A 27,596-nucleotide genomic window follows, 5' to 3' on the forward strand; every position below is an offset into this window, starting at 1 on the left:
AGATCAGCTTGTAAGTGGTAGGCTTGAAATATAATTTTATTAAATTTTAACATTAAGATGGCGTTTGTAGAGGTCTACTGCCCGAAACGCTTTGTGAACATTGTCAAGCGTACTTAAAACATGTACTGATATATTGGTATATATATATATATATATATATATATATTGATAAAATGCTTCCAAAAATGCATTACACTCATTTGACCGAAGCCTTAAATAGCAAAATCACAACAACAAAAAAGCAGCAGTCCAACCTTTTCTAGCCGTACTCTCTTCTTCAATTACTGAGGGGAACCTAAAACGGTATGAAAAAAAAAATAGTTTCACAACTTTGGCCACTGTGAGTCCTCACCTACAGGTAATGGTTTTTGTGTCTGTGTGAGGCTCTGTGAGGTATGGTGACAGACGTCAAAAGAGGTCGTTGTGTGTGTGTGTGTGATGCCTGAGTCAAAAAAAGGTGGCAGGAAGGAAAGGGGTCTCCGTAGATGCAAATGGGCTGCACAGTGGAGGAAGAGGTGGTGGAGGAAATGATGGCAGAATGATGTGAAAAATGTAAGAGGGTGGTAAGAGCACAAAGTAGATGTAAAAGGCCTGTCCGTAAACGGGGGGAACAAATGTGTCTCCATGAATGAAAAGGACAAAAGAGACAGTGATTTCTTTGGGCGGGTTGAGGGAAAAAGAACAAAAGGTACAGAAGAGATGCAAATGGCCGGAACTGAGGAGGAAGTGTTGGTGGGATGGGAGGAAAGGTGGTTGAGTGATTTCTTGAGGCGGGTTGGGGATGGAAGTAGGACAAAACACAAAATCGATACAAATGTCCAGATGAGAAGCGGCACGGGAGGTCATGAGGTAAAGTCTTGGCAGGTCTGGTCCATGCGCGGCACTTTTCTTTAGGCGTACATGGTCAACTGGAGCCACTGCAAGGGTGACATCTGTTTATATTTGGACTTGGGCGAGTCACAATAAGAAATCCCGTTTTTGATTTTAGACACATCAAACTAGTATGTCAGGTGTTGTAATTACCTCCAGTACACTGAGTCGGATTGTACCATCGCCATCCTGATCGAACGCCTGAAACGCCCCTTAGGGGCAGGGGAAAAAAAGCAGACGTTTATCCAGGGGTGCCCTATACTGTACATCGATCGCGATCTACCGGTAGCTAGCGGACTGTCTTAAGTTGATCGAGAGGGGTGTAGAGAGGGGGAAAAAAACAACCCAAACATTTTTGTGTCTGTGTGCGTGTTACAAATATAATATGTTTTTGTGTTAATCAATACTGCGCCCTTAGTATCCTACCAGTCACACTTTTACAAAAATATTCAATAAAATAATAATTTAAAAAAAAAGCAGGTCACCTTTAATCTACGGTTGCGCGAGACCTGCATCCCGGAAGTTGTTAACGGTCATTCGTCAGTCGGCAATTGCAGCTTGCGGTCACGGCTGTTGTACTATATCTTTTATTGTTATTATTATTATCATATACAGTTTGTTTCATGTACAATTCACCGAATGTACCGACAAAGAATGGGAATCAGGAGTGCCGGGAAAAGCATTTTTAAACGGTACACGTGAGCTACGATGGTTGTTAACACGCTGTAAAAGTGCGTCCCATGCCTCGGCATCAGGTCTCTACTAAGGTAGGCAGTGATTGCTTTTCACAGACTCGCACACTTTTGTGTCTGTTTGTTTTTCTATTTAGTTAATAACTGTTAATATCCTGAACAGGTCGTGGGAGCCTATCCCATCTGATTTAGGGTGAAAGGCGGACTGCACACTGAACTGGTCGCCAGTCAGACCCACGTTCACACCATCACTGAGTGGGAGCCGATCTCACGCTGCCCGCACACAAGTCAGGCGAGTGTACCACTATTCCATCAACGACCACAGACGTTAAATGAAACCAGAAGACAACAAACTGCAACAAAATATAGCCGACTTATCAAACTCATCCGACTTCTTCATGGTGGTCGACTTTCTGAACTTATCTCACTTACTGAATTCAGCCAACTTTCTAAACATAACCGAGGTCCTAAACTCATCCAAGACTTCATGTTGACTTCTAAAACACGGATGATTTACTGAATATCTTCCTACATTTTGCGTTCTGAATTTCCCGATGACATGGCACTTACTGAACATGGCCTCGAGGCGGACCAGGCAGCTGATGAAGCTGTCGAAGTCGATGTTCATGCTCTCGTTGGCGTAGCGCATGGTAATGATGTCATACAGCTGGTTGTTGAGGCGGAAGCCTGAGCAGGACACAAGACACATGACTACACAGTGACAAGAACATTCACAACACGGTGAGTTCATGAACGTCAGCACGAGTGACGGTGAAGGCGATGGCAACCGTAAAGGCGGTGAAGGAAGATGGCTTCCAATACCTGCATCGTTGACAGCGTTCCTCATCTCGTAGCTGTTGATGCTGCCTGACTGATTGGGGTTGTAGTGCTGAAAGATTTCCTGGAAGAGAGAAAATTTGAGTGCGGGAGAAAATTAAAAAAAAAATGTCGAGGGCATTTCAGCACTTCCTGACCTGCCATTGTTTGATTTTATTCCATAGATGGCGGAACTCCTGAAAGTTGAGGCGGCTTGTTCCGTCCATCTGAGTCCAAGCAGTTAAGACTTAACTTTTCGTAAAATATACACTATGTACATAGTAGATATTTTCATTATCTCTCTCTCTCTATAATAACAATAATAAAAATAAAGTAAATGAGAAAGATGCGGCCGAGCTGTCGCCCTGTTTTGCACTCAATACAAAGGATACATCCATCAGAGCTATCATGCTCCTGCAGCTCTCCAGGCTGAAGCCCTCTGTACTCAAGTTCTTGTCTGGAGCACATCATAAAAACCACCGCCATCATCATCATCATCATCATCATCATCATCATCATCGTTATTATCATTAATCACTGTTCTCAATACCCCATTTCATTGTGTTCGTAAACATTTGGTGCCCAGGTCCTTCCACGTGGCAGAAAGTGATTGAACTTGAACTGAACTGACTTGAACTGAAAACAATGGCAAAATCATGTGGTTGCGTACAGGCCAAGTTTTTTTTTTCGATTGGCTTCACAAAACCAAATGACTAGCGTAATGACTAGCGCCATCTTCGTGACCCCTTTTGCCACTCGGAAGTACGCGTGACGCCACGGTGAAACGATTTAACGCCACAAATGTACTCACGCTTGCTCATGACTCTGTTGAGAACCTTTCTCAGCTCGTTGGCCGTGACCTCCATGTCCTGCAAGACTGAAAGTCACTTGTGTGTTCTTATCACAGACGTTAGACTCAGCCCGTTCCCCCTTTTTATCACGATTTGCAGTGAAGGGAAGTAACGAGGTACAAATACTGTAATTCATTACTGTCAGTAATGAATTATTTTTCTGGTATGTGTACATACTTGGGGATTTATTTTGCTGTTGACTTTTTTGTGACCTTTCTACTTTGTCATAGACTCGTTACTTTTTTCAACCTTTGAGGATGACGGCATGATGTAGGATTTTTTTTTTTTTTGAGAACTACGGGACTGATAAAAAGGGACAGCTCACTAACTTGTCTAATGTAAAAATATTGCTTTAGCGCCCTCTTGTGGTGTGTTGATGCTAAGATACAATGTTAAAATGAGGGGAAGAGCTTGTGACATTTAGTGTTAATAGTAACGCTCCACCCCGAGTCATGATACCACCGTAGCAGCTTTGGCTAACATCAGCTAGCTGACAGCTTTAATGCTAGCTTAGAATTGCTCGGGCTGCTATTTTGTTGAAGCTCGACGGGGGTGGAAGAGATTAGTGAAGTGAGGCTACGTTCAAATCTTGTTAGCATTTTTAAAAATGTAAACGCCCCCTTGAGTACAGATTGTGAGCACTTTTGCCATTTCTGGTTGTCTATACTCACGTCGCCAGCAATCTCTTGAAAAATGATCCGGAACTGCTCGTCCTCCTCATTCTCTTCCTCCGCTGAGGATGGCACGGCCTGGTGATGTAGGGATGGACGTGGAGATAAGGGGGGTCCAGACCACCGTGGTGAGACATTTGTTTTATTAAAATGTAGTCATAAGATTTTTTTTCTATCATTCGTGCAATTATACGCCACTCTAACCTACAATGTGCAATAACAAACATACAAATGCCTCTTTGAAAATGTCAATCAAAAGTGGACATTATTACTTTTACTCGAAAAGGCACAAATTGGCCATAAAAGTACACAAAAAAAAAAGGAGACTCACCACGGGATGGTCGGCCTCAATCCTGTTCTCTATCTCCCTGAGAGAAGAAACGGTCACCACGATTACCAACAACAGCAATAATTACATATCACGTGGCGGACCATTGAGCCAATCGGCTCACTCGCTTGATGCCGTGCGCTAAGAGAAACAATTTGAGCCGCTGCTGCTGATATAATTAGCGGCGGGCGTTTGACGTCATACATTTTCCTTGAGGAATTAACAATCCACAAATTTCTGGGAGCGACGAACTTCCCATTACTCGACAATTCCTTCATCCATTATCATGCCCGTCGCTAGTTATAATCATCAGTCGGAGCATGTGGCATGTGTGAGTATCCCAGTTGGAGAAAGTAGACTGCGGATTCCCGTGCAGGCTCCCACAGTCCATCAGCCGACATCTGGTCTTCTGGGCCCGCGGTGTGAGAGTGGAAGGGGGTCCGGTGACAGTCGGCAGTGGTTCAGTGAAGACATTTTTGAACGTTTACCGCAGATCGCCCCAGCCGGGATTGGCTTGTCTTAAAAAAGATTCCATAACAGCCTCGAACTGGGGCCGCTTTCTTCCAGCTCTATAAATCAAATCTCCATTAAAATGGTTCGTTCTTGGCAATGTACCTCAAAATCCCCCTCTCCCACCCCACCGACCATGACACCCCACTCACAAACCCACTTTTGTATTTGAACCACGAACATGTGGGGAGTCACTGTAATTCCATCGCCGTTAGCCGAAGTCATCTTAAGACTACAAATGAGTGCCTGGCTGCCCCCCAAGAAAAACCCGTAAAATGGCGGCCACTCACTCTGACGTGTTCCTCTTTTCGGAGAAAACCCGCAGGATGAACTCGCCCTCTTGGTGGGGCTCGTACGTGGACGGCACGATGACGTACTCTCCGGGGCTCAGCCGGAAGCGCTGGGTGACCTCGCGCAGGTTGATGTACGACTTGCAGCGCGCCCTTGATGAATTGACCAGGAAGAAGTCCTTGGGCATGTGTTGCTTGTTGCCGTGCATCTGGAAGAGGGCGCGGAACATTTTGGTGGGAACCCTTCCCGAGACTAAGGAGAAGGATTCACCTCAGAGCTCGGATCCTGGGTGGGGACGAACCTACCTCCTTTGGCACCTGTGGACAGACAGAGGAGATGGTTAACAATTAGGACCTCCTTCCGCTTGGAAATGAGAGCTCCCCGGGTGCTTGGGCAGTAATTCTGAAAGTGTGGTACCTCTCGCGAATCACTGAATTTAATGTTCAAACTGTACATGTTACATTGCCTTACAGTTCAATCTGTTTTTGCGGCTCAAACATGGAGGCTAAAGAAAGATGCTAGCTGAAGTAGCATCTACTTTACAGCAGAGGCAAGGGCTTGGTGTTTTACGATTCTGTTGCCTCGTTTTATTTACTTGCCCTTTGTTTATTTTCTGTTTTTGGGAATGGTATAAAGGTCTAGCCTACAATTTTAATGTGATCATCCAAAACAGAAGCCGGCTTACGAACCTCATAGATGGCAAAGCCAATGGTGAACAGATTGGCACCCGTCCTGCGCTCTTTCCGCCTGTTCTTCTGCATTAGAGCCACAACGAAAGTGCAGCCAACCTCACTGTCCTCCGGGTCGTCGTCCTCTTCCAGCAAGCGAAGGCGGTACTGAGGGTTGGTCCAGAAAGTCTCTGCGGGATCGAAAACAAGAGCTGTGTGGTTCAAAACCGGCTTCTGCCAGTTATCCAGATCTGAGCAGTCTAAGTGGGTTGCCGAGACTGACCCTGTTACCAGCTACCTCCTCCAGTTGCGCGTGTGTGTGTGTGAAGGGGGCGGGGGCAGGACCAGGACGTTTGAATGCAATCTGGAAGTCATGGGGCTCTACTTTTGTGAGTGGTGTAAATCCTTTGCATATCGCATCGGAAAGGCAGGTGCACAGCACGCGGAAGGGCGTTCAGATAAAATAAGAGGCGATGCGGAGAACAGATCTTTTCTGTTCACGTCAGCCTTTTTAAAGTGCCAGAAACAAAATGTAGCGCAACATATAGTGTCTGCTGAACAAATTTGCAATTTTGGAGCTTCGGAATGATCATGCGCTGACTTTCACAGGGGCAGTCACAAGAAGGAGTCATGCCATATAACCTTTAACAAAATGTATGTAGTTCCTTCCGTTGAGGTTTTAATCAGCTCACAATGACAACTGGCTTCTCCCGGCGCAGCTTTTCCGGTATGCTGTCCCCTGTTTTACAGGCGATGATAAACAGGGTGTGAAATTTAACATCCGTTGTTTGGGGTCTTAGTAAATCAGGGCCATAGTTCCTTCAGCCTCGGTATGTGCTTGCTTTCGGATTTCGTTTCGGCGGACGTGTCTCTTACCAGGGTAGTTTCTGCAGCCTCCGGCCGAGCAGCCTCGAACCCAGCGGCCTTCGTTCACAGAGACAGTCCACTTGTGGATCTTGTCATCCTCCAGGGCGTCGGGTGTGAGGTTGCAGATCTCGATCTTTGTGTAGTTCTTCTTGAAGTCCTCAAAGGACATCCTGGAGAAGGAGGAATACGAGATCAGGTACCGAATGGAGGGGAGTCAGGATTTTAAGGATGGTTTGGACTGATGGATGAATCAATCAGTGAATCTGCAAACCTGTCTGCTCTCAAATCTCAAGAAAATGTACATTTTTTGAAGATCTTTTATCAAGAAGAATTTCATATTTATTTCGGGAAAAAACAGTATAGTCCAGAAAATAAGTTCTAAAAAAAAAAATAGTAATAATAATAAATAAGTTCTATTCAAGGGGCGGCCCGGTAGTCCAGTGGTTAGCACGTCGACTTCACAGTGCAGAGGTACCGGGTTCAATTCCAGCTCCGGCCTCCCTGTGTGGAGTTTGCATGTTCTCCCCGGGCCTGCGTGGGTTTTCTCCGGGTACTCCGGTTTCCTCCCACATTCCAAAAACATGCGTGGCAGGCGGATTGAACGCTCTAAAATTGTCCCTAGGTGTGATTGTGAGCGTGGATGGTTGTTTGTCTCTGTGTGCCCTGCGATTGGCTGGCAACCGATTCAGGGTGTCCCCCGCCTACTGCCCGAAGACAGCTGGGATAGGCACCAGCACCCCCCGCGACCCTAGTGAGGATCAAGCGGTTCAGAAAATGGATGGATGGATGAAGTTCTATTCATTTTGAGGGGAAAAAGAGGATTCCCTTGAAAGAAAAAAAATCTCAAAATAAATGTTACCTTTTTCTCAAAAAAAAAAAAGAAAAATCCAGAAAAAAATGACAACCTTTTCTTAGGGAAAAAAAAAACAGCCACCATAAAATACTTTTTTTTCGGGAAAACTTTTTTCTGAAAATATATTTTTCCTAGAAAGCTAGAATTTAAAAAAGCTAAAATGTTTTTTCTTATCTTTTATTCTGGAGAAAAATAATTTTCTTGAAATACGTTTTCAAAGTAAAATATTGATCTTGTCTAACACCACATTACCAGAACTCTCCATCCTCTGCGCTCTTGTGTTGTAGCTTCTCCTTCTCAGCCATGGCTAGTGCGGCCCACTCCTTTGAGCTAAAAGGGGAACAGACAACCAAAATTTAAAAGTACCCAACATCCCATACTGTGGACTAGAATTTCTCCGGGAGGGATCCTGACTTGTCGCTCCAGGCTCCGTTCCACTCCACCTGGCCCCAAGGGTTCCTGAGACGGACGAGGCGGACTTTGGTCTCTTTGTGCTGCGAGGGCCGACACTGCCAAAGACAAAAACTTAGCATTCATTTTCCTAATCAAGCTTTTCAAGTGATTGCTGCCCGTCTTTTACCTCCTCCACCGCCGTCACAGAGTAAGCGTGGCCCTTCACTAGGCCCGTGGCAGTCCGGGTCTCGAAGCGAGCAGGGACGAGGGACTGCGGGACGCAAACGTAACCAAGTGTATCTTTTATTCACAACAATAATTGTGGTTAAATCGGTGTTCCCAAAGTCAATTCTAACGGTCAAAGAAGGAGTGATGAAAGCAAACGTACCTTCATGGCTGACTCGCTTCCTTCTATTCAAATCATTACAAAAAAAAAAAATCACGCCACAATGCGCGAAACTCACATCAATGGAGCAGCCCATGAGGGAACCTCTCTCCAGAGCCTTCTTCATGATCTTGTAGAGATCTTTGGGGGCCTCCTTCATCTCATAAAACTCGGTCACCCCACCTGTGAAGTCTTCCATGGCCTCGGTGGTGTTGCCGCCCTTAAGGGCTTCATAGGAGCCGTGCAGTCTGGACACAGCCGGGACAAGGGCCATGAGTCGCAATGTTGGACATGCATGAATATGTACCGTATTGGCCCGAATATAAGACGGCCCTGATTATAAGACGACCCCCTCTTTTTCAAGACTCCAGTTTGAAAAAAGACTTTTTGAACACCAAATTCATTTTTATACCAAAAATAATTACAGTACTGTACATCTGAAACAAATGATTACTACAATATATTTGAGAGAAAAAGCATGTTATTTTGCCTCATTCAAATCTAAGGTGCAATCACATTCGTAAATGAATGGCTTCTGGTTTTTGAAATGTAAATTACATCATAACTTCTCCTCAGCTGCCGGTTAACCTGGTCAATCTTCGACCCCCTTTTCTCCAGATTGTCACTACGTTTCTCCATTTTCTGTTATCTCTTCTATTATTTTTGTCTCTTTTCCTTCTTACCGCTATTTTTTATTTTTCTTCTTCGTGCTACCGCTATTTTTATTTTTATTCTTCGTAGCAGGGGTTCACTTTGGCCTGTGGAGTGAAGTTCAGCATTCGCTTCAATGATATCTGGCGCCATCTGGCGTCGTGAATGGGTATAACGTCTAGACCCCGAATATAAGACGACCCCGACTTTTTCAGTATTATTTCAATGCAAAAAACACAGTCTTATATTCGGGCCAATACGGTATATGGGTGGTTCAAAAAAAGTATGGTCCGGCAGAATGAGCCCCCCCCCCCCCCAACCCCTGCCAAAATATCTATCAGACTTATCGATTCAAATGATTTGAATAAATCCAGCGTCTCACTTTGCATAGGCCTTTTCCAGCAGGGCACTCCAGAACTCGTTTCTCTCCGCTGACTTTGTGAACACCAGCTGGTTGTTTAAGGTGGGGATCCGGTCATCGATGACGACGTCCACCCAGTCGCCATAGCGCCAGAACTGTGCAAAAGGGACGGGGAGAGGGGGGGAGGCGAGATCGCCAACATCAGGGAAGTAAGATTTGTCATTTATGCAGAGACGAGATGAAGAACGAGGGCCTCGGAAACTCGATGGCTGACCTGGAAGTGGAAGATTCCGGCGTAGTCCTGTGTCAAACTCTGGTCTGGAGGAACCACCCGGTAGAGGAGCTTTTCGTTGAGGGTGAGGCAGGCTATGGCGGCCAGCAGCCAGCAGTCACCTGTGCAAAAAGGTGGGTGCAACACACTGGTGGTGGGAGGTCAGACCCAGCGAGGTCGAAACACAATCAACAGCGCTGATTTACATTTGCAACCGACAGTAAATGTATGCCGATTGCTTTTACGTCCAATCAGAATTCAGCTTTGACGTGTTGCCATGTCAATCTAATCTGCGCGGGGCCTTCTGAATCAGTCGAGCTCAGCCTGGCCCAAGTGACTTCAATGATAGTCGACCCCTGTTTCAGTGAAACAAAAGTAGTGCTTTGCCGCCATCATGTTGCATCTGTCGGCAATTGTGACCCTTTTGAAGGGGGATTAGACTAAGTCCTGGTGCGGCAAAGAAATACCTTTGCCTTCATGAAGCATCTGCGCTCACTTAATCGTCCTTCCTTGGCAACAAAATGACTCGAGAAGGCGACAAAGTGCTTCTTTGGTCCTAAATTACCGTATTTTCACGACTATAAGGTGCCATTAAAAGTCTAAAATTTTCTCCAAAATGGACAGGACGCCTTATGATGCGGAGCGTCTTGTCTATGCGCCGAGTTCCAAAACCTGACTGACAGCCGACACGCTGTTTATATAGAGAAAAGGCGGAAGTGACTGTGGACAGGCATGCGGCAAAGAAGTCGGCCAATCAGGGAAGGGTGGGCGTGTATATATACACATATGGAGAGCGAGAGAGAGAAAAGGCAGATGTGAGTGAGGACAGGCATGCGGGGAAGAAGTCCGCCAATGAGTGAAGGGTGGGCGTGTAAGTGGACGCTAAAGGTACGCCCCAAGCAGGTACCAACACCTGTATAGAGTGTGGCTATGTGCATTGTTGCAAAACAACTTTGGTTTTGGTTTCTAAGAACCCCCGAAAATAAATTCTACAAAGAGACACGCCTACGAAGCTCAGTTCAAACTTCAAGCCATCGGTTATGCTTTTGGCATGCGTGCCCATCTCACAGCAGCGGTGAAAAACCAAGTCAAGCAAATGAACTCTGAGCTTTCCGTTATTCCCGGAGGCTTGACTAAAGAACTCCAACCGCTGGACATCGGCATCAACCGGGCGTTCAAAGTAAAGTTGCGAGCGGCATGGGAACAATGAATGATCGATGGCAAACACAACTTTACAAGAGTGAGAGGCAGCGCCGGGCGAGTTACGCCACAATTTGCGAATGGATTGTGGCTGCTTGGACGAACGTGTCTGCTTGCACTGTTGTTCGAGTTTTTGGCAAAGCCGGCATCATTTCTGTGGAGCCACATGGCAATGAGAGTGACTGACAACGAGAGGGAACACGGCGTTTTTGATGGATTACCGGTACTTGCACAATTGTTCAATTCTGATACAGAGGATGAGGACTTTGATGGATTTCTGGGTGATGATTGATCGAAAAACGTGAGTACATTGTACGATGGCTAAATAAAATACAACGGAACTCAGTTTTCCGTTGCCTTTTTAAAAACGTGTTTTTAGCTTGTATCTGTATGTCTTGGCATGCTACCGTATGCTACAAGCTAACGTGTTTTTAGCGTGCGCGCATGCATGCCGTATGTTTAAGCTGGCGTATGTTTTACCACTTTAAAATTGCGCCCAATAATACAGTGCGTTTTGTCTATGTGTAAAATACAGAAATAGCACCCATTAATGAGACTGCGCCCAAACATACGGTGCGTCGAATGGTCGTGAAAATACGGTAAGCCCATCATTTGGCTTCAACAGCATTCCATGATAACAAGATGATGATGATGATGGCAAAGCACTTTTTTTTGTCTAAATGAAGCTCCTCAACTCACATCAACATAGTTCCTGAGCACCTGGTTGATGACAAAGCACTACTTGTGTCAGAATCAAATTGCTGAACTCACTTCAACAGTTGCTTGCCACCAAGATGCCTCAAGACGGTGGCGAAACATTATTTTTGCTCAGTGAAGCTCCTCAACTCAATTCGATACAGTTCTTTTGGCACCTCGATGCTCGAAGAAAGCAGCAAATCACTACCTTTGCCATGCGATGCAAGTGGTGCATGTCGTCTCCCTACTGAAGGCCCAGAAACCAAATGCACAACCCAACACACGTCGTTGAGCTTCTCACGTTCAGTTAGTTGTCCACTGATGCAACATTTCTTTTTGGAGGCGGGCGGCCTTCATTGACAGACTCAACAATGAGAAGTGCTGCTGGCTGCATGCCCTTCCAAAAGAGTAACCACAGGAAGCGACGCCACGCTGTCCGCACACAAGTCAGCCGAGTGTACCACGACACCATCAGCGACTTGTTTTTAACATAAATTACAAGTTCAATGGAACAAAAAAATCCACTAAAAACAATTCTGCAATCATTTCTTTGTAAAAAGTGTGAAATACTAACTTGGTGGGCCCTGCTGAAAAGGTGCAGAGAAACACGCTATGATAAAAATGCTAAGTCGTGATTGACATTTTTTTTCCCCAAATAGTTGCTTCGCAATTATGGCTTGTGGTACATTTTTATAAGCTCCACAAAAACTCACCAAGATCACCCTGGCAGATGTCAGTGCGACTGGCCCCGCCCACAATGAACTGCGGTTTCTCGCTAATTTCCTGCACAATGCACAACAATCAAAGGTACATTCATCTGTATTAAAAATTTTTAAAAACGCCTTTGCTCGAACGTCATCAACTGCAATAAACTATTAGATGACAATGCCCATTTCACACCACACACATGTGATCGAACCCCTCCCCATCCTCCTGCTTGTCAATCATCCATCCTGAATCCCTCCCACTTACTTTGGGCCTCTTCCAAACGATGTTCTTGACTTTGTTGGACTTGTGTCCGAGCTCTTTGAAGCCCAGCGACTCAATGCTGGCCGGGAAGGAGTTGTCGTCAAAGAGGGTCCCGCGCTGGACGTACTCTTGCCGCAGGGCGACAAAGTCCTGGCCGTTGAAGCGCAGTGGCTTGTTGAGGGTGCCTTCGCCGTCGCGCCGCTCTCGCTCGCGGATGAGCCGGTCGCAGAAAAAGCCAGACGGTCTGTAGGGCATCTCGTCCCCCCTCGCTCTCTCTCGCTCACCTTCTATGGTGTGGCATGCGTGTGCGTGTGTGTGTGTGTGTGTGTGTGTGAGAGCGAGAAAAAGCTTGTGTTTTGTTTTGTTTTTCTTACCAAAGTTGCCACTTGGACTAAAGTCGCCAAGCTGGACACGCTGGCATCAATCCAAAGAACAGGTGCCCGATTGGCCCTGCGTGGCGGTGATGCAGATTCCCCCTCCAAACGCTCATAAAAAGTAAATTCAGCCAACATACATGCACAGAAATGGCACGTAACACACACATACTTTGTGCATGTGTGTGTGTGTGGGTGTGTGGTGACCATTGGGCCGACACACAATGGCGCGGTCGTCATTGGTGGGGGACACAAAGGCCAGCGGGCCATGCCGGAGGCCATCCAAAGCATGGTCGCTGGATGCCCTGCCTCAGCAGAAGGCATTCAAGCGCCTCTCAATTGGAGCTCAGCGTCGAGCGTTCTCAGCAAGAACCCGTTTGGAGCACGGCAGTCCTCCACCGCCCCGCCACATTTCTTCCAAAGGGACAAAAACTGGGAAAAGGTATCCCCCCGCCCAAAAAAGGCATCTAATACGTCTTTAATTGGAGCGACACACCCCTAACATCCATTTAATAAAGACAGGACATTTTTTGTTTTCATCTTAAGTATTTGATTTATTTTTGGGAGCAATATATAATTCAATTCAATCAATGAAATCTTCCAAATGAACAGCCGCATGCTGTGACGGAAACTCAACATATCTGGATGTCCCAGTCGTCCTCGACGCTGAGTTCCAACTTGCCGACAGTGAGCGAGCGCCGCTCCGGGTTGTACTCATACTCCACTGAGTCGGCCGCCCCCGATGTGTAGACCCGCACCGCTGACGGCTGGCCCCGCAATCCCAAGACCTCCACTGAGCTCACCGCTATGCCGCACTTGTAGCTTCCCGCTTCGCTGGCGGCGCTGCCGAGTGACAGGGTTGAGATGTCCGTGATGAATATAGAACAAGAATGGGGTTAGAAGGAGAATTCACCGGCACTGCAGGCGTCCTGCCATCATGTGGAAGGAGCGTAGGCAGAACTCCCGCTTGTCACGGTACGAGAAGGTGTGGCCATCATCCAGGTACACCTCACCGTTGGCGGCACCCTGTGGTAGATTGGACAGAAGAAACGGAGATTGCCGCGAAAACTGCAGCTCTGAAACGACCCGCCATGCTGCGACTGTCCAGTTCGCTTTGCTCCTCTCACCTGAGCATCCAGAGCCACTGTCACGGCAAGCGGCGTCTTCTGGAGGTCGGCGGTGCAAGTCCCAACCGCTACGGCGCGGCACACCACCGTACCGCCTCGCTGGTACAGCGGAATCTGACGACATTGCATGAAATGCACCCGTTTGTTCACTCCAATGGTTAGCTAGCCCTCGGAAGTATTTACAGTAAGGTAACATGACGTACTTCTGTCGTACTAGCTGTTGAAGTCAAGTCATTCCATATGATCGGCGGCATTTAGCTTTTGATCTGTGTGCTGTGTTAGCTTAGTGTCTCGACTTGTTTTTTTTTTTTTACTTTTTCCTAACTAGCTAGTTGGGTGGTTTGATAACACAATTTTGTCACTGACAGAATAACAGTCAATTTGTTGGTCAGTGAAAAAAAATGAAAAATGAAAATGTTTTTTGTAAGATTTGGACATTTTTAACACTTAAAGCACTTTATTGCCACTTACAGATTAGTTAGCTGGAAGATTGGTCACTTCATATGTTGGTTGATTGGTTAGCTAGCCAGTATTCCTACCATAAAACATTTTATTAACTGTGACGTTTTTGAATAGTGTTTTGAGTTGGTCAGTTTGTTGGTTGGTTGGTCAGTCAGTGAGTCTGTTAGTCCGTTACTTGGTTAGTTAGTTATTTGGTTGGTTGTTTCTTTAGTTGGTTGTTAAGTTAGTCAGTTGTTGCCGTCATCAAATCTTTACTAACTGATGTTTTTGGTCGTATTTCGGGTTGGGTGGTTGATTTGTTAGACAGTTGGTTCGATAATTAGTTTATTGGTCAGTTTGGCTCTTTGGTTGGTCATTTAGCTAGTTGGTTGGTTAGGTTTATAGTTGATCTGTTAGTTGGTCATCATAAAACCTTTATCAGCAGTTTTTTCAGTCATACATGACGTTTCCACCAGTGAAGCGTCATGTTGACCGAGACATCAGAAGCCTGACAAGATGAAAAGGAAAAAAAACCAAAAACATTTACCGTTTCCAAGGTTACAGGCAAACTCAGAGTCCCTCCCCCGTGGTGCACCTCCGCCGATTTCACGTCATACCAAAGCTAAAATACAGGAAAAACCAATATATTCAACAGTTCTAACCTCTTGAATCAATATTTACGCTACCTGCTCCGCTCCGGGAAATATGACTTCCAGTTCCGCAACTCCGGATTCCGTGACGGGACACGCCATCAGTGCGTCTCCTGTGTTCAATATTCAGATAAATGAATAGAACAAATGCGGTCTGGGTTAAAAAAAATAATAATTTAAGCAAAAAGGTGACATTACCGATCATGTACTGGTGGTCCACGCTGAAGATGCTCTTCTCCTCAGGGAACTCGAGCCACAGAGGCCTGAACATGAGGGGCACCACTTTAGGGACAACCGCAAAGGCAAATGAGATTCCATACATTTAAAATGATGCTGAAGACTGCTGGGATACACTCCAGCATGCCCTTGCGATGATAAGCAATTTGGATCAATGAATGGATAGATGGACATTGGACATGGACTGAACAGGCCTGCAGGTGGCATCAACCACCATGCACAGAAAGATTTTTTTGTGTGTGTGCGCGTTACATTTTGTGCGTTACAACTAACGCACAAAATGCTACTCAAAACATCACAGGTGTAGTTTATTTACATTTCAGAACCAATTGACGACCCCGTACACTCAACAGACTTGTTCAGCCTTAAAAAAACGGATGGACCCAAAATGCGAATCAAAACGGAACCACTTGAAAGTGAACTAGTGTCACAGAACGGATTCTGTTCGAGAACTAAATGACTCCAAGTCTGTTGAATGCTAAAATACGGAGGAACAACCCAATAAAATGTTTGTATCATATCTAGCGAGCAGCAGACACTGACCTGAGTACGGGCAAGCCGTCAATGTGAGCCCGGTAAAAGACAGTGTACCAGTAAGGTAGCGAACGGTACCTGAGAATCCAGACGCTTGTTATTTTGGAATTATTTCTTCAATGAGGCGAATGCAAGTCGAGGCAAAGGATCATGCTATTGTACCGTTCTTCGATGACACTTCGGATGGCGTCGGTCACATTTTTCTCGAACAGCCAGGGCTCCCGGCGCACTGTGTTCATCGACGAGTGACCTCGGAAGAAGGGCTGCAGGCAGGCGGCTTGGTACCAGCGGATCAGCAACTCGGGGCTCGGCTCCGGGATGAACCCACCAATGTCGGCTGAAAGCCACAGGAAAATACAGGACATGGATGGAAATACCTAATCAAGGCTCCATCATTAGATCTATCACGTCAAGTTTCTGCTTATCTTCTGGTACGTTCCTCGTAAGTGAATTCACGCATTATCTAATACGACCTCCATTTTGTAATCGTCTCAACTACCATTTTGTCAACGGAGAGCTGTTTACATTTGTTATTTTTTTGGACTCACCTCCGCAAAACGAGAGGCCCGTTACACACATGGACAGACACATGGGGATGGAGATCTTCAGGTACTCCCAAGTAGCGAGATTGTCGCCAGTCCACACGGCTGCTGCATGAGAAACACTCGGGGTTCAGGTTTCCGTTTCGCAGCCAAATTCAAAGTTGATCCGCGTACCTAGTCTCTGAGTCCCGGCGAAGAAGGCCCGAGACAGGATGAAAGGTCTCTCTGTGCCACCGGAGCGGGTCAACAGGCTGTCCACTAATGCCATTTGCTAGGAGAGATGAAAGGATCACATAACATTTTAAGGTGTGGTGCTGTACATGGATCAACCTTGCTTTCCTTTTAATTTAGAAAACACACTTAAAAAGTTATGCACGATTTTATTCGTTTTTTTAAAATCTAATTTAAAAATATATTTAATTCGGTGAAATCGCAGGGGATGCTTTCCAGACCCGTCTGTGAATAACTGCGATGATGCGAGCCCATATAAATTTTTTAAAATTGTTTTAGCCCCGCCAGACACTTAAATCACTTTTAAATGTAATAACAGTAAAGCACGGTGCACACACTCATGTTAGCCACAGTTTATCTTCACATTCAAGACTAACATTAGAACTAATGAGGAACCAACATTAGCCTCCAGCGTTTGCTCCAACGTTAGCTTTAATGTTAGCTCTCCAATGTTAGTTTCAACAACAGCGTCTATTGTTAGCTTCCGATGTTATCTCTATCGTTAGAGCTAAGGAAGACCAATGTTAGCTTCAGATTTTTTGGCTCCAGCACGCCCCGCGACCTGAGAAAACGGATGGATGAATGATCCACGGATGGTTGTTGGCCCACTGTTATTTACTGATGTGTATTACAATGTTTGCTAAGCGCTTCAGGCATCATCACATTCTGCCAGTTTTTTTGTTCAAACATTCCGGTCAAGTCAATATTTGTTCAAATACTACTATCTCACCTGGTAAAAGCTGTACATGTTATGCAAGTCGCGGTGTTCCCAGCCCCCATAATGAAGCGCATCCTTAGGCATCGTCAACTCAGGCCCGGAGAACACTGTGGGTTCGTTCATGTCAGCCCACACGTGCAACAATGGCGTTGAGCCCTGGGTCATGAAACACATCCAAAAAAATCATAAAATGACCTTCATTTTATGAAACATTAACATATTAAACATTTGATGTTTGGCTTAACGTTGACAGCAATTACTATGCCAAATTAGTGGGAGAAATGGGACGAAAGACAGTCTTGACACTCCTGGTTATACCGCGGTGGGCAACTGCGGTTGTTGAGGGCCGGTATCCGGGATGGTTTTTTTTCATGCCGCCTTAACCCGCCTGATTCAAATGATCAAGATTGCTTCTCATGAGCTTGCTGATGAGCTGATGACTAAAATTGCCCACCACTAGTTGATACTGTACGTCGTCATTACATTACGTCATCATATGAGGTCTTATTGGCAATGAAGTTATGTGGCTGACAAGCCCTCATCGAGGGTTTTAATTTGACATATGGCCAAATTGGTGTCAGAAGTCGGGCAAAAGATCCTCTTTTTCACACCAATCTTATGACATCATCATCATACGAGGTCTTAATTGATGAGATAGATGCCCAGGTTGAGAGCTTAAATGTGATTCGTGGGACGAAAGATCATTTTCACACTAACCTTGTACCGATCCAGGGAAAAGCACTTGCCGTACCAGGCCCGGGCACGCGGGTTGCTGAAGTCCGGATAATGCGAGTCGCCCGCCCAGGACGTGCCCGTGAATGTCTGCCTCTGTCTGTCCATGACGAAAAGCTCTCCGTCTAGCCCCTCGCGGTACAGCGACCAATCAGGATCGATCATGATAGGTGGATTAATGATAACCACCAACTGAAATCAGAAGACAAACTGGCTGGGTTGGAAAAAAAAATTACTTTCGAACTAAAGAATAAAACAGGACATAAGAAGGATTTCACATGAACGAGGACGAGGGCTTTGGACTCAAGACTCTGTGACTTTGTAACAACAGAATAGAACTAAGAAATCTGATTCGGGACTAGTGCTAAAGACTCAGATAGGTCTGAAGACGAAGATTTAGGACAAAAGGCTAAGGAGGGGTCTCGCAATTAGACAAGACTGACAGACTAGGGCTAAAGACTGGGACGTGGTACTCAAAACTAAGAAAGGCCAATATAATGACAGAGAACTAAAGACAGAACACAGGTGACGGACCTTCCTGTTCTTCTGCTCCAGCTGGCGCTGCAGCCCGGCCGGGTCAGGAAACATTTCGGGGTTCCAGGTGAAGAAGCGCTTCCCGCGCGTGTGTTCGATATCCAGCCACATGACATCGTACGGGATGCGGTGGTGGTCAAACTTGTCGTCCACCTCTGCCACGGCCTCTTGGGTGTCATCGTCCCAGCGCGAATGGTGGTAACCCAGGGAGAACAGAGGCGGGAGGGCATGGTACCCTGGAGGGAGTATCAGGCTGTGTCATTCACTAGAGAGAGACTTTTTTTGGGGGGGTGGGGGGGCGGGAGACTATGACATGACTCACTTGACGTTGTAATGATTCGAGAGTGACTGAATGAATGATTCTGAACACAGTGTCTGCTTTGTGGCTGTGACGTTTACATCTAGGAAGACGGCGGGTGTGATCTGTCGCTTCACATACCCGTCAGCTCAGCGTACTGGCGGTACATCTGTGCCGGACTCGGGCCCAGCAGAACCATGCAGTCTATCACGCCGCTCTCAGAGAGCCAGTGGATGTCGGTGTGGGGCGGCAGGCTGTCTTCCTGGTGGAAGTCCCCCACGCCCCCACAAAAAGAGAATTATCCATCAGAACATCTTTGAGACAGCACTGAGCAAGACTTAATTGCTTTTGCAAGAGGACTACCACCAAAACAGAACTATGATTTTTCACCAAAAACTGGGCCTGAATAATAAAGACTCAGGTAGACTGAAAAACAACACTCAAGACTTAGAGCGACGGAACTCAGAACTACATACTTAGGAGCAAAGACTAGGACATCAAGACTAAGACAGTCCAAAAGGGAATAAGGACTAGGGAAATAGAACAAAAAAATAAATAAAAGTTGGACTTTTTCCTAAAAACTAAAACAGCACGAATGACTAAGATAGTACTCATGACCAAAACTGGACTATGACTAAGATGAGGATTTTGGACTAAAGACTAAAACAAAAGATATTCGGAAGAGACAAAAGACTAGGACAATGGAGGATTTTGGACTAAAGACTAGGATTTGGGACAGGAGAATAAACAAGACGAAGGTCTCCGGATTTACATCTAAAGAGGATTCAGAACTAAAGACAGCTAGAGGACCAAGGACTCGGACTACAGACGAAAATCTTGGATTGGATCACCAGTACCTGGCTGTAGTTGACATGCACAAACGAGTCCGAGGCATTGAGCCAAAAGACTCCCAGAGTTCGGTCCTGCTTGTGAGCCACCGCGAACGGGACGCTGCCATATATGCCCAGATGGCTGTTGATCTCGCAGGCGAACACGTCCAGGTTGTACAGTCGGTAAGGTTCGTCATTTCTGCAGGGGGTTGGGGGGACATTGGAGCAGACACTTGATTGATGATCCCGCTTTTTCAATTAACACTTCCATCCTGTTCATTTTTCCTGCACAGGTGGCAGCAGACAATTTGGACCTCTGCGTGAGTTCTGTTGCAATTTGTTTGCTCTTTCGCTGTTTTGAGATTTGCTGCTTCGAGATTTCCCCCAACAGCCTTCACAGACCACTAGGTGCATGTTTCTATGGGAACATGTGCAAGTGCGGCATGGACACAAACAGTTGTTTGGAGTGATTCAAAGTCCTTGTGCACGCCGCCCCCGCTGTCCCATAGAAATACACGCATAGAGTAGTTAACAGTACATCGACGTCTGAGCGCAAATTACTGGTGCATCCTGATTTTCAGGTGTTTGCCAATTTGTCAGATTGGAGGTAAAGCCTGGCTAAGGGACAATTTGGAGGCAGATGGTCGATCTAAACGTTCACCTCCCCAGAGGTCTACGTGAGGGGCAGGGGGCAGCTGGTCCAACGTTATTGTTGAAAATTTGATCTGACCATAGGAAAACTATTTATTTGGGGGTTACTCTCGGAAAAGTCAGAGTGAAAGAATGACAAATCCTACATGTCAAAACAAATCCAATGAGGCAAGAACAGGACAGAATGTCGGGGAGAGGGATTTATTTCGTCATTCACCGACCTGGTGTCTGCCAAGCGGAGAGTGTCGGGGTGTTCTGGCACGCCAAACACATTTTGGAATCCATGGAGACGCAAGTCGGCGCCAATGCTACTGGGTCCTACACAGTAAAACACACGGCAGCACACTTAGCTTCTTCAACTTCGTCAGTGCTAAGAAACCAAGAAAACATTCATTACATATCCATCCATTCAATTTCTGATCCGCTTTAGGGTTGCGGGGGGGGGGGGGGGGGGTGCTGGAGCCTATACCAGCTGGCGGGGTACACCCTGAACTGGTTGCCAGCCAATGGCAGGGTAAGCAGAGACGAACAACCAGCTGTGCTCACACTCACACCTAGGGACAATTTCGAGTGTTCAATCAGCCTGCCATGCATGTTTTGTTTGGAATGTGGGAGGAAACCGGAGTACCCCGAGAAACCCCACGCAGGCACGGGGAGAACATGCAAAGTCTACACACCAACGCCAGAGCCCGAATGGAACCCACGGCCTCTGCACTGTGTCTGCACTCCATCCAACCATGTTTATTCAATTAACGTCAAACACAACAGTACAAATTTGAAAAACGTCAGCCAAGTATCCTAATATTTGCACTGCCATTTTTCTTCTCCAGGAACACCTTTTGTAATTATTTCCTAATTATGTTACATTAGCATGAGGCTGTGGTGAACCCAAACCGTTGGCTTTGATGTCCACAAAGGTCCTGAATGTCTCTCTCCACAGGTTGTCTTCTTCCAGCTGTGAGGAAAAAGGAGACAATCATTATAAAAGAATCATAAAGCAATTGGTTGTTGTTGTGTGTCCTACACTGACGTCTTTTTTTTCTTCCTTGTCCCTGGGAAAAAAAGAAATTGTCTATAATATTTAATACTGTACCTCAATGTTACACGCCATGTAAATGAGACACTCACTCCGAGGGACATTCTCGCAGATTCTCAAACCACAGCTTGCTTTCCGCGTTGAAGGTCACCAACTCTTGGTCCTCGCACAGGAGCACCATGCGGAAAGGTTGGCGCCACACGCGACAACTGTAGAGCCCCGAGGCCCAGGAGAGTATCACTGAGTCATCCTGCTGCTGCTCCAGTCTCACCCTGCCCAGGACATCAATAGAAGACTAGATGAGTTCACAGACTTGTAGGAGGCCAACAAATAGGTATGCGATAATATCAAGTCAAGTCAAGTCAAGTCAACAGTATTTATAGAGCACTTTCAAACAGCCATCGCTGCATACAAAGTGCTGTACATGGAGCAATTTAACATGCACAATAAACAGTAAGACAAATCGGTAATAAAGGCGGTAGAAAGCACCAAACAGTAAAACCAAGAACAAATCTAAGTCATGCTGAGTCGAATGCCAAAGAATACAAGTGAGTTTTGAGGAGGGTTTTGAAGATGGGCAGCGAGGAGGCTTGCCGAATGTTCAGTGGGAGGTCATTCCAGAGAGAGGGACCAGCAACAGAAAAGGCTCGATCCCCTCTGAGCCTCAGTTTAGTTCTTGGTACTTCTAATAAGGTCTGGTCCACAGACCTGAGGCGCCGGGCAGGTGTGTAGGGGCGGATGAGCTCAGAGAGGTAAGGTGGCGCGAGATTATTCAGAGATTTGAAAACAAATAAGAGGATCTTGAAAATAACTCTAAAATGAATGGGGAGCCAGTGAAGGGATGCCAGAGTAGGAGTTATGTGCTCCCTCTTACGAGTACCAGTCAAGAGGCGAGCAGCGGCATTCTGGACCAGCTGAAGGCGCTTAATGGAGGACTGGCTGACTCCAAAGTAAAGGGCATTGCAGTAATCGAGCCGGGATGTGACAAAGGCATGAATTACTGTCTCAAAGTGTTCATGTGAGAGGAGAGGTTTTATTTTGGCCAGCTGTCTAAGGTGAAAGAAGCTGGATTTAACAACGGCACCAATTTGCCGATCGAGTTTGAAATCACTGTCCAGTTTAAGGCCCAAGTTTGAGACTGTTGACTTAAGATAAGGAGACAGGGGGCCCAAGTCTACAGGATGGAATGTACAAGGGCCACTGGGACCAAACAATGTCACCTCTGTCTTCTTTTCATTGAATCTCAAGAAATTTTGTGCGATCCAGGTTTTGATTTCTTCCAGACAGGATAGGAGTGGCCTTAATGAGAAGGTGTCTTTCTTGCTCAGTGGGACATAGATCTGGCAGTCATCTGCATAGCAGTGGAAGGGAATACCATGTTTCCTTAAGATGGAACCCAATGGGAGCAGATACAGTGAGAACAGCAGAGGCCCCAGAATTGAGCCCTGTGGAACACCACATGACAGGGGAGCAGTGCGTGACTCAGAGCAGCCAAGGCTGACACAGAAGGTTCTGTCAGCTAAATAGGACCTAAACCACTCAAGAGCACTGCCACCAATGCCCACCAAGTGCTGCAAACGAGTCAGCAGAATACTGTGATCCACTGTATCAAATGCTGCAGTTAAGTCCAATAAAACTAGACACGCGTGGTCTCCAGAGTCATTTGCCAGGAGGATGTCATTAGAAACGCGTAACAGGGCTGACTCCGTGCTATGCATCGTCTTGAAACCTGACTGGAAGACCTCCAAGATGTTATGTTCATCCAAGAAAAATTTCAACTGCATGTGCACCACTTTTTCCAGAATTTTGGAAATGAAAGGCAGTTTGGAAATTGGCCTGAAACTTGACAGCACATCTGGATCAAGACCAGGTTTCTTGATCAAGGGTTGGACCACAGCATGTTTAAACTGTTGGGGAACTACACCAGAAGAGAGGCTGCTGTTGATGATATCCAAGACTGATGCGCCAACACTCGGGAGAACCTCCTGAAAGAGAGTCGCAAGGGGAGCCAGATGGCTTCGTCTGGCGAACTACATCCTCCAAAAGCGCCAAGGACACAGTTTCAAAAGAATTTAGCACAGCTGAACATGGAACATGGACAGAGGGGTCAGATGCGGTATTTGAGACCGGAGTCCTAGCTGTAGAGACCTTATCAATGAAAAACTGAAGGAATCTGTTGCACATCTCGGGTGAAGAATCCGAGCAAGTAGGCAGAGGGGGTTTGAGTACAGAATCTATCGTTTTAAATAGTGCGCGTGGGTTGTGACGGTTAGCTTGAATAAGGTCCGACAGATATTCTCTTTTGGCCTCTTTTACTGTGAGCTGGTAGTTACGCCAGCAGTCTTTCCAAATTTGATAAGAGACATGCAATTTGTCATTTTTCCACTTGCGTTCGGCTTTGCGACACCCCTGCCTAGCTGCGCGGGTAATGTCGTTAAACCATGGCTCGGGTTTAGGTTTTGGGAGCACAGTTTTTGAAGGAGCCACCAAATCCAGGATGGCACGGCATGATGAGTTGAACCAAGAGGTGAGTTCCTCTGTGTTAGACGAGGGTACGCAAAGGTTATTAAAGGCATCAGAGAAACGACTAGCAGTGCGAGGGTTAAAAATTCGGCGTTTAAAACTACGAGCGGCAGATTTCACAGCAGCATGCGATAAGACTACATCAAATAAAACTGCCATGTGATCAGAAATCCCATTTTCAAGGACTTCCAGATTTGACACCGGTAGACCATAAGCAAGGACAAGGTCTAAAATATGACCTTGTTCATGTGTCGGGCTGGTCACATACTGCACAAAATTAAAAGAGTCGATAAGTCTTAAGAAGTCCTTTGCTAGCGTTTTTTCCGGACAGCACACATGGATATTAAAATCCCCCATTAGGAGGATATGATCATATCTCAGCCTGATTTCCGCAAGAAAGGTTGAAAAGTGGCTTAAAAAGTCTTTGTTGTATTTAGGAGGACGGTAAATGACAGCACAGAGCACCGGGAAAACACGACCGACTTCAAAGAAGGTTGCTTCAAAGCTGGTGGCCGATGTGGTGAATGTGCACTGTTTACATTTAAAATTGTTCTTAAAGATGCTCACCGTTCCTCCACCACGTCCTGATGTCCTCGGGGTATCGAGGAAACCACAGTCAGGTGGCAACAATTCAAGCAAAGCGTTGTACTCACCAGTACCTGCCCAAGTCTCCGTCAGACACAGGAAATCCAAGTCATTGGAAAGGAAATACTCCCTCAGAATATGGGTCTTGTTCGTCAGCGACCGGGCGTTTAACAACGCGATCCTTGTGGGAGTAGCAACGGGAGGGATTGCCTCTTCCGATCGCCGAGCCCGGGGGAATTCCCTCAAAAGCTTTCGCTGGATTCCTCCCCGAGAGAGGCGTGGGGGGTAGAAATGCCGTGGCGCGATGGGAAAGCCAACGACTGTTAGCAAGCACGAGGCGACGGGGTCGAGGGCACACCACGCCGGAGCGATCGAAGTGTGTCTCAGATCCCGTTTTAGCTTCACGAGCTGATCGCTACGTTTGCCGCGGCGGCGGCGACGGCGGCGGCGCTTCTGTGGAGGGGGCGAGCGAACGCGGAAGAGATTAGCCGGCAGGTTAGCCAAGAACGGAGGTAGCGTCTTTTCACCACCGTCTTGCCAAAACGCGGCCGAATCTCCGACGTGTTGTTGAATCAATAACAACGATCGGCGATCATAAACCAACCGAGACGCTGTTAGGGAGGTAACAAGCATTGCGAAAAGTAAAAAAACCCGAAATGGCAGGAGCGTCGCCGAACACACTGGCGCACAAGCGGCCATCTTGGGCATTCTCAAATTGGTGTAACATCAAAAAGGCATGTGAGCGAGTATGTGGTGACCTCAAAGAGGTGCATGATGACATGGATGAAAGTAAAGTGGTGTATGGTGATGTTAAAGAAGTGAGGGGTAGGGTTACACGTGACACAAGGTACCCGTCAAAGAGGTGTAGGTGATATCAAAAAGGTGTGCGATGACATCAAAGGTGTGTAGTATGTCGTCAAAGAGGTGTCTGACTACCAAACCCTGTAAAATGACACCAAAGCAGTGCATGATGGCTACGTGAAGGCATAGGATGGCATCAAAGAGATTTGTAATGATATCAAAGATGTTTAGGATCAACGAAAATTTGTAGTCTGATGTCAAAGAGGTGCATGTCAAAAGGTGGAGAATGACATCAAGACAACAAAGAGGTGTCGGATGATAGCAAAAGGTGAAGGGTTGTGTCAAAAGGTGTACGCGGATGTCAAAGAGGTCGATGATGACTTCAGTGAGGTTTGCAAGGTCATCAAAGACGTGTGGTGACTTGAAAGAGGTTTATAATGACCACAAAATGTGTAGAGTTGTGTCCTAGTAGTGTAGGCTGAGGTTGCTGATGACCTCAGTGAAGAGGTGCAGAACTGTAACCAAGAAGAGTAGGATGACTGCTAAGGGGGTAGGCTTGTGTTAGAAAGGTGTAGATTGATGTCACAGAGGTTGATATTGACCTTTGGCGAGGTCCATAATGAGCTGCATAATGATCTCAAAGAGATGTAAAGTGACATCAAACGATGTACATTCCCCTCTCGGAGTTTGTTGATTTTACACACAAGCATCTTGGTTTTTAACCTTTAAATTGGACCAATTTAAAAGCGGGTCTATTCTGAGGCCTCCACATATGATGAGTCTCTGTGAGCCCGGCCTCACTTTTCACACTGCGGCTCCTTGGTGAGCACATCCTGGACCCTGTAGCGCGATTTGATGGGAAGCAGTTCGTCAATGACAATCCTGACTATGTTGTTTTTGCAGGGAGACAGGCACACAAGCAGTTTGCTCTGTAGAGAAAACAAACAAGCAAAAAAAAAAAAAAAGTCAAATCTTGATGGGCCACACTCCTACACTCCTTGACTGTTGCGAAATGATGGAGCTTTTGCTGAGCTCACACACTCCAGATGCAACATGAGTTGGGCTATTTCTTTTTTTAATTTTTTTTATTTATGTTAGATTTTTTTGAAAGATGGTGAATTTCATACCTTTAAGTGTGGTTCCAGCAACTCGAAGTGGACTCCTTTTTCACTGAGGAAAATTGTATGGAAAAGGGCCTCATACTGCATTTTGGGACCCTTCATCTGCCGTCTAGCAAAGATTACGAGTGACATGAGATCTATTGTATGAAATGTAAATTAAAAACAGACTGATTACTCTGTATTATTATATTTCAAAGATGAACTAAAATAAAACACCAAAAACCATGTTAGTACAATATAAATAAACATAAAAATATTTTTTTTACAACCTCAAACAAATTAAAACCAGAAATGTTTATATTCACATTCCATTAGTTGAAAAGTAAATACAGTGAAATTAAAAAATGACGTGTGTGTGAATACGTATGTTGAAAAAAATCGGTGTTATTCAGTACATATTTCCATTGTTACACTGTAAAAAAAATATTCGGTGAACGCAAAATTTCAAGGCAGCAAAGGTGGATAAAGTTTAAATTAGGCAAGTCAACAAAATGCGCAAATTCAATGCAAATAAATACAATTTAGAACCATGATGAAGTGACACACCTGTAAAAGGCGACCTGATCACTTTTCTTAAACTTGTGCTTGCCATCACCACCAGGCACACCACTGTGGAACACCAATAACAAAAACACAATGTACATACAGTATACACAATAATTATATACTGTATATAGTAATGTAATTTGAATAATATGCAGAACATGTCATTGTAGGACGCCCGTGTTAGATTTAACTTGTTATTAATTGTAAATACCTTGAACACAATAACTGTGTTGAATGAAAACTGATTTCTTTCTTTCTTTTTACTATTTTATCTACCTTATTTTCTGTCAAATTATTACTGTATATGTTTTATGTTCAATAAACCAACCAACCAACCAAACAATTAAACATATTAATAGTAAAAAGTCAAAATGATTACCCCGGAATGGGCTGTTTCACGTCCCCCATGTCGAACACAGAAGAAGAGCAAAAGATGACACAGCTTCCCGTCAGATCAACACGAAAGAGTGACCCGCAACTTCACGTGTGTGATATTTTTATACTGCAAGATTTGAAAGCGTCAAGCTAAACTACCACGACTCGTCACTCAATTTCTGGTTTTGTATTTCAAAACAAGAGCTAATCTGTAGGGTTTGTTTGTTTTTTTTCAAGTGAACGTGTCATGACTACTGTTGGCAATTTAATTATACCTTATATACAACTACAGTGGTGCCTTAAAATATCAGTTTAATGAGTTGTGTGAACGTGCTGAAAAAAAAAGAAAATGCAAATAATCTGCTTC

At 45.6% G+C, this 27,596-nt stretch overlaps 2 protein-coding genes across 4 annotated transcripts; both read right to left on the minus strand.

Moving 5' to 3' along the window:
- Window positions 1-18: 18 nt before the first annotated feature.
- capn3a (calpain 3a, (p94)) lies at window positions 19-12,598 on the minus strand. 2 transcript variants are annotated; one of them, XM_086128198.1, is made up of 22 exons: window positions 12,347-12,598; window positions 12,088-12,157; window positions 9,482-9,600; window positions 9,229-9,362; window positions 8,275-8,443; window positions 7,998-8,081; window positions 7,832-7,926; window positions 7,670-7,747; window positions 6,574-6,734; window positions 5,719-5,888; window positions 5,335-5,346; window positions 5,029-5,237; window positions 4,717-4,797; window positions 4,232-4,268; window positions 3,901-3,978; window positions 3,190-3,247; window positions 2,771-2,835; window positions 2,537-2,605; window positions 2,385-2,463; window positions 2,133-2,249; window positions 1,024-1,082; window positions 19-917 (listed from the first exon to the last, which is right to left on the minus strand). In XM_086128198.1, exons 1-22 carry the CDS (start codon window positions 12,596-12,598, stop codon window positions 891-893), a joined length of 2,223 nt encoding a protein of 740 aa, XP_085984324.1. In that variant the 3' UTR covers window positions 19-890. The 2 variants fall into 2 exon arrangements, with proteins under 2 accessions (XP_085984324.1, XP_085984323.1); XM_086128197.1 differs by lacking the exon at window positions 4,717-4,797.
- A 651-nt stretch (window positions 12,599-13,249) lies between these two features.
- ganc (glucosidase, alpha; neutral C) lies at window positions 13,250-27,317 on the minus strand. Of its 2 annotated transcripts, XM_086128193.1 has the most exons (23): window positions 27,234-27,317; window positions 26,855-26,917; window positions 26,315-26,417; window positions 25,989-26,116; window positions 21,371-21,550; window positions 21,273-21,294; window positions 21,137-21,197; window positions 20,464-20,560; window positions 19,619-19,790; window positions 18,903-19,023; window positions 18,464-18,699; window positions 17,915-18,121; window positions 17,210-17,353; window positions 16,423-16,519; window positions 16,255-16,356; window positions 15,869-16,043; window positions 15,716-15,784; window positions 15,134-15,198; window positions 14,972-15,048; window positions 14,833-14,907; window positions 13,845-13,958; window positions 13,631-13,743; window positions 13,250-13,560 (listed from the first exon to the last, which is right to left on the minus strand). In XM_086128193.1, the coding sequence occupies exons 1-23, from the start codon at window positions 27,260-27,262 to the stop codon at window positions 13,350-13,352; spliced, it is 2,661 nt and encodes an 886-aa protein (XP_085984319.1). In that variant the 5' UTR covers window positions 27,263-27,317; the 3' UTR covers window positions 13,250-13,349. The 2 variants fall into 2 exon arrangements, with proteins under 2 accessions (XP_085984319.1, XP_085984320.1); XM_086128194.1 differs by lacking the exon at window positions 15,716-15,784.
- Between the last annotated feature and the right edge of the window lie 279 nt (window positions 27,318-27,596).

The sequence above is a fragment of the Hippocampus guttulatus genome, chromosome 13 (genome assembly GCF_054856545.1).
Source record: "Hippocampus guttulatus isolate MCC_2025c chromosome 13, RoL_Hgut_1.0, whole genome shotgun sequence".
NCBI classification, from domain to species: domain Eukaryota; kingdom Metazoa; phylum Chordata; class Actinopteri; order Syngnathiformes; family Syngnathidae; genus Hippocampus; species Hippocampus guttulatus.

Coding starts and splice junctions, on each gene's coding strand:
- capn3a (XM_086128198.1), bottom strand. CDS start 12,598: ATGCCCTACAGACCGTCTGGCTTTTTCTGCGACCGGCTCATCCGCGAG. Junction 8,444..9,228: donor CTGGAAAAGGCCTATGCAAA/GTGAGACGCTGG, acceptor GGCTGTGTCCAG/ACTGCACGGCTCCTATGAAG. Junction 918..1,023: donor TCCGACTCAGTGTACTGGAG/GTAATTACAACA, acceptor TCACCCTTGCAG/TGGCTCCAGTTGACCATGTA.
- ganc (XM_086128193.1), bottom strand. CDS start 27,262: ATGGGGGACGTGAAACAGCCCATTCCGGG. Junction 21,198..21,272: donor ACAAGGAAGAAAAAAAAGAC/GTCAGTGTAGGA, acceptor TTTTCCTCACAG/CTGGAAGAAGACAACCTGTG. Junction 15,199..15,715: donor GACGGCTTGCCCGTACTCAG/GTCAGTGTCTGC, acceptor CCTCATGTTCAG/GCCTCTGTGGCTCGAGTTCC.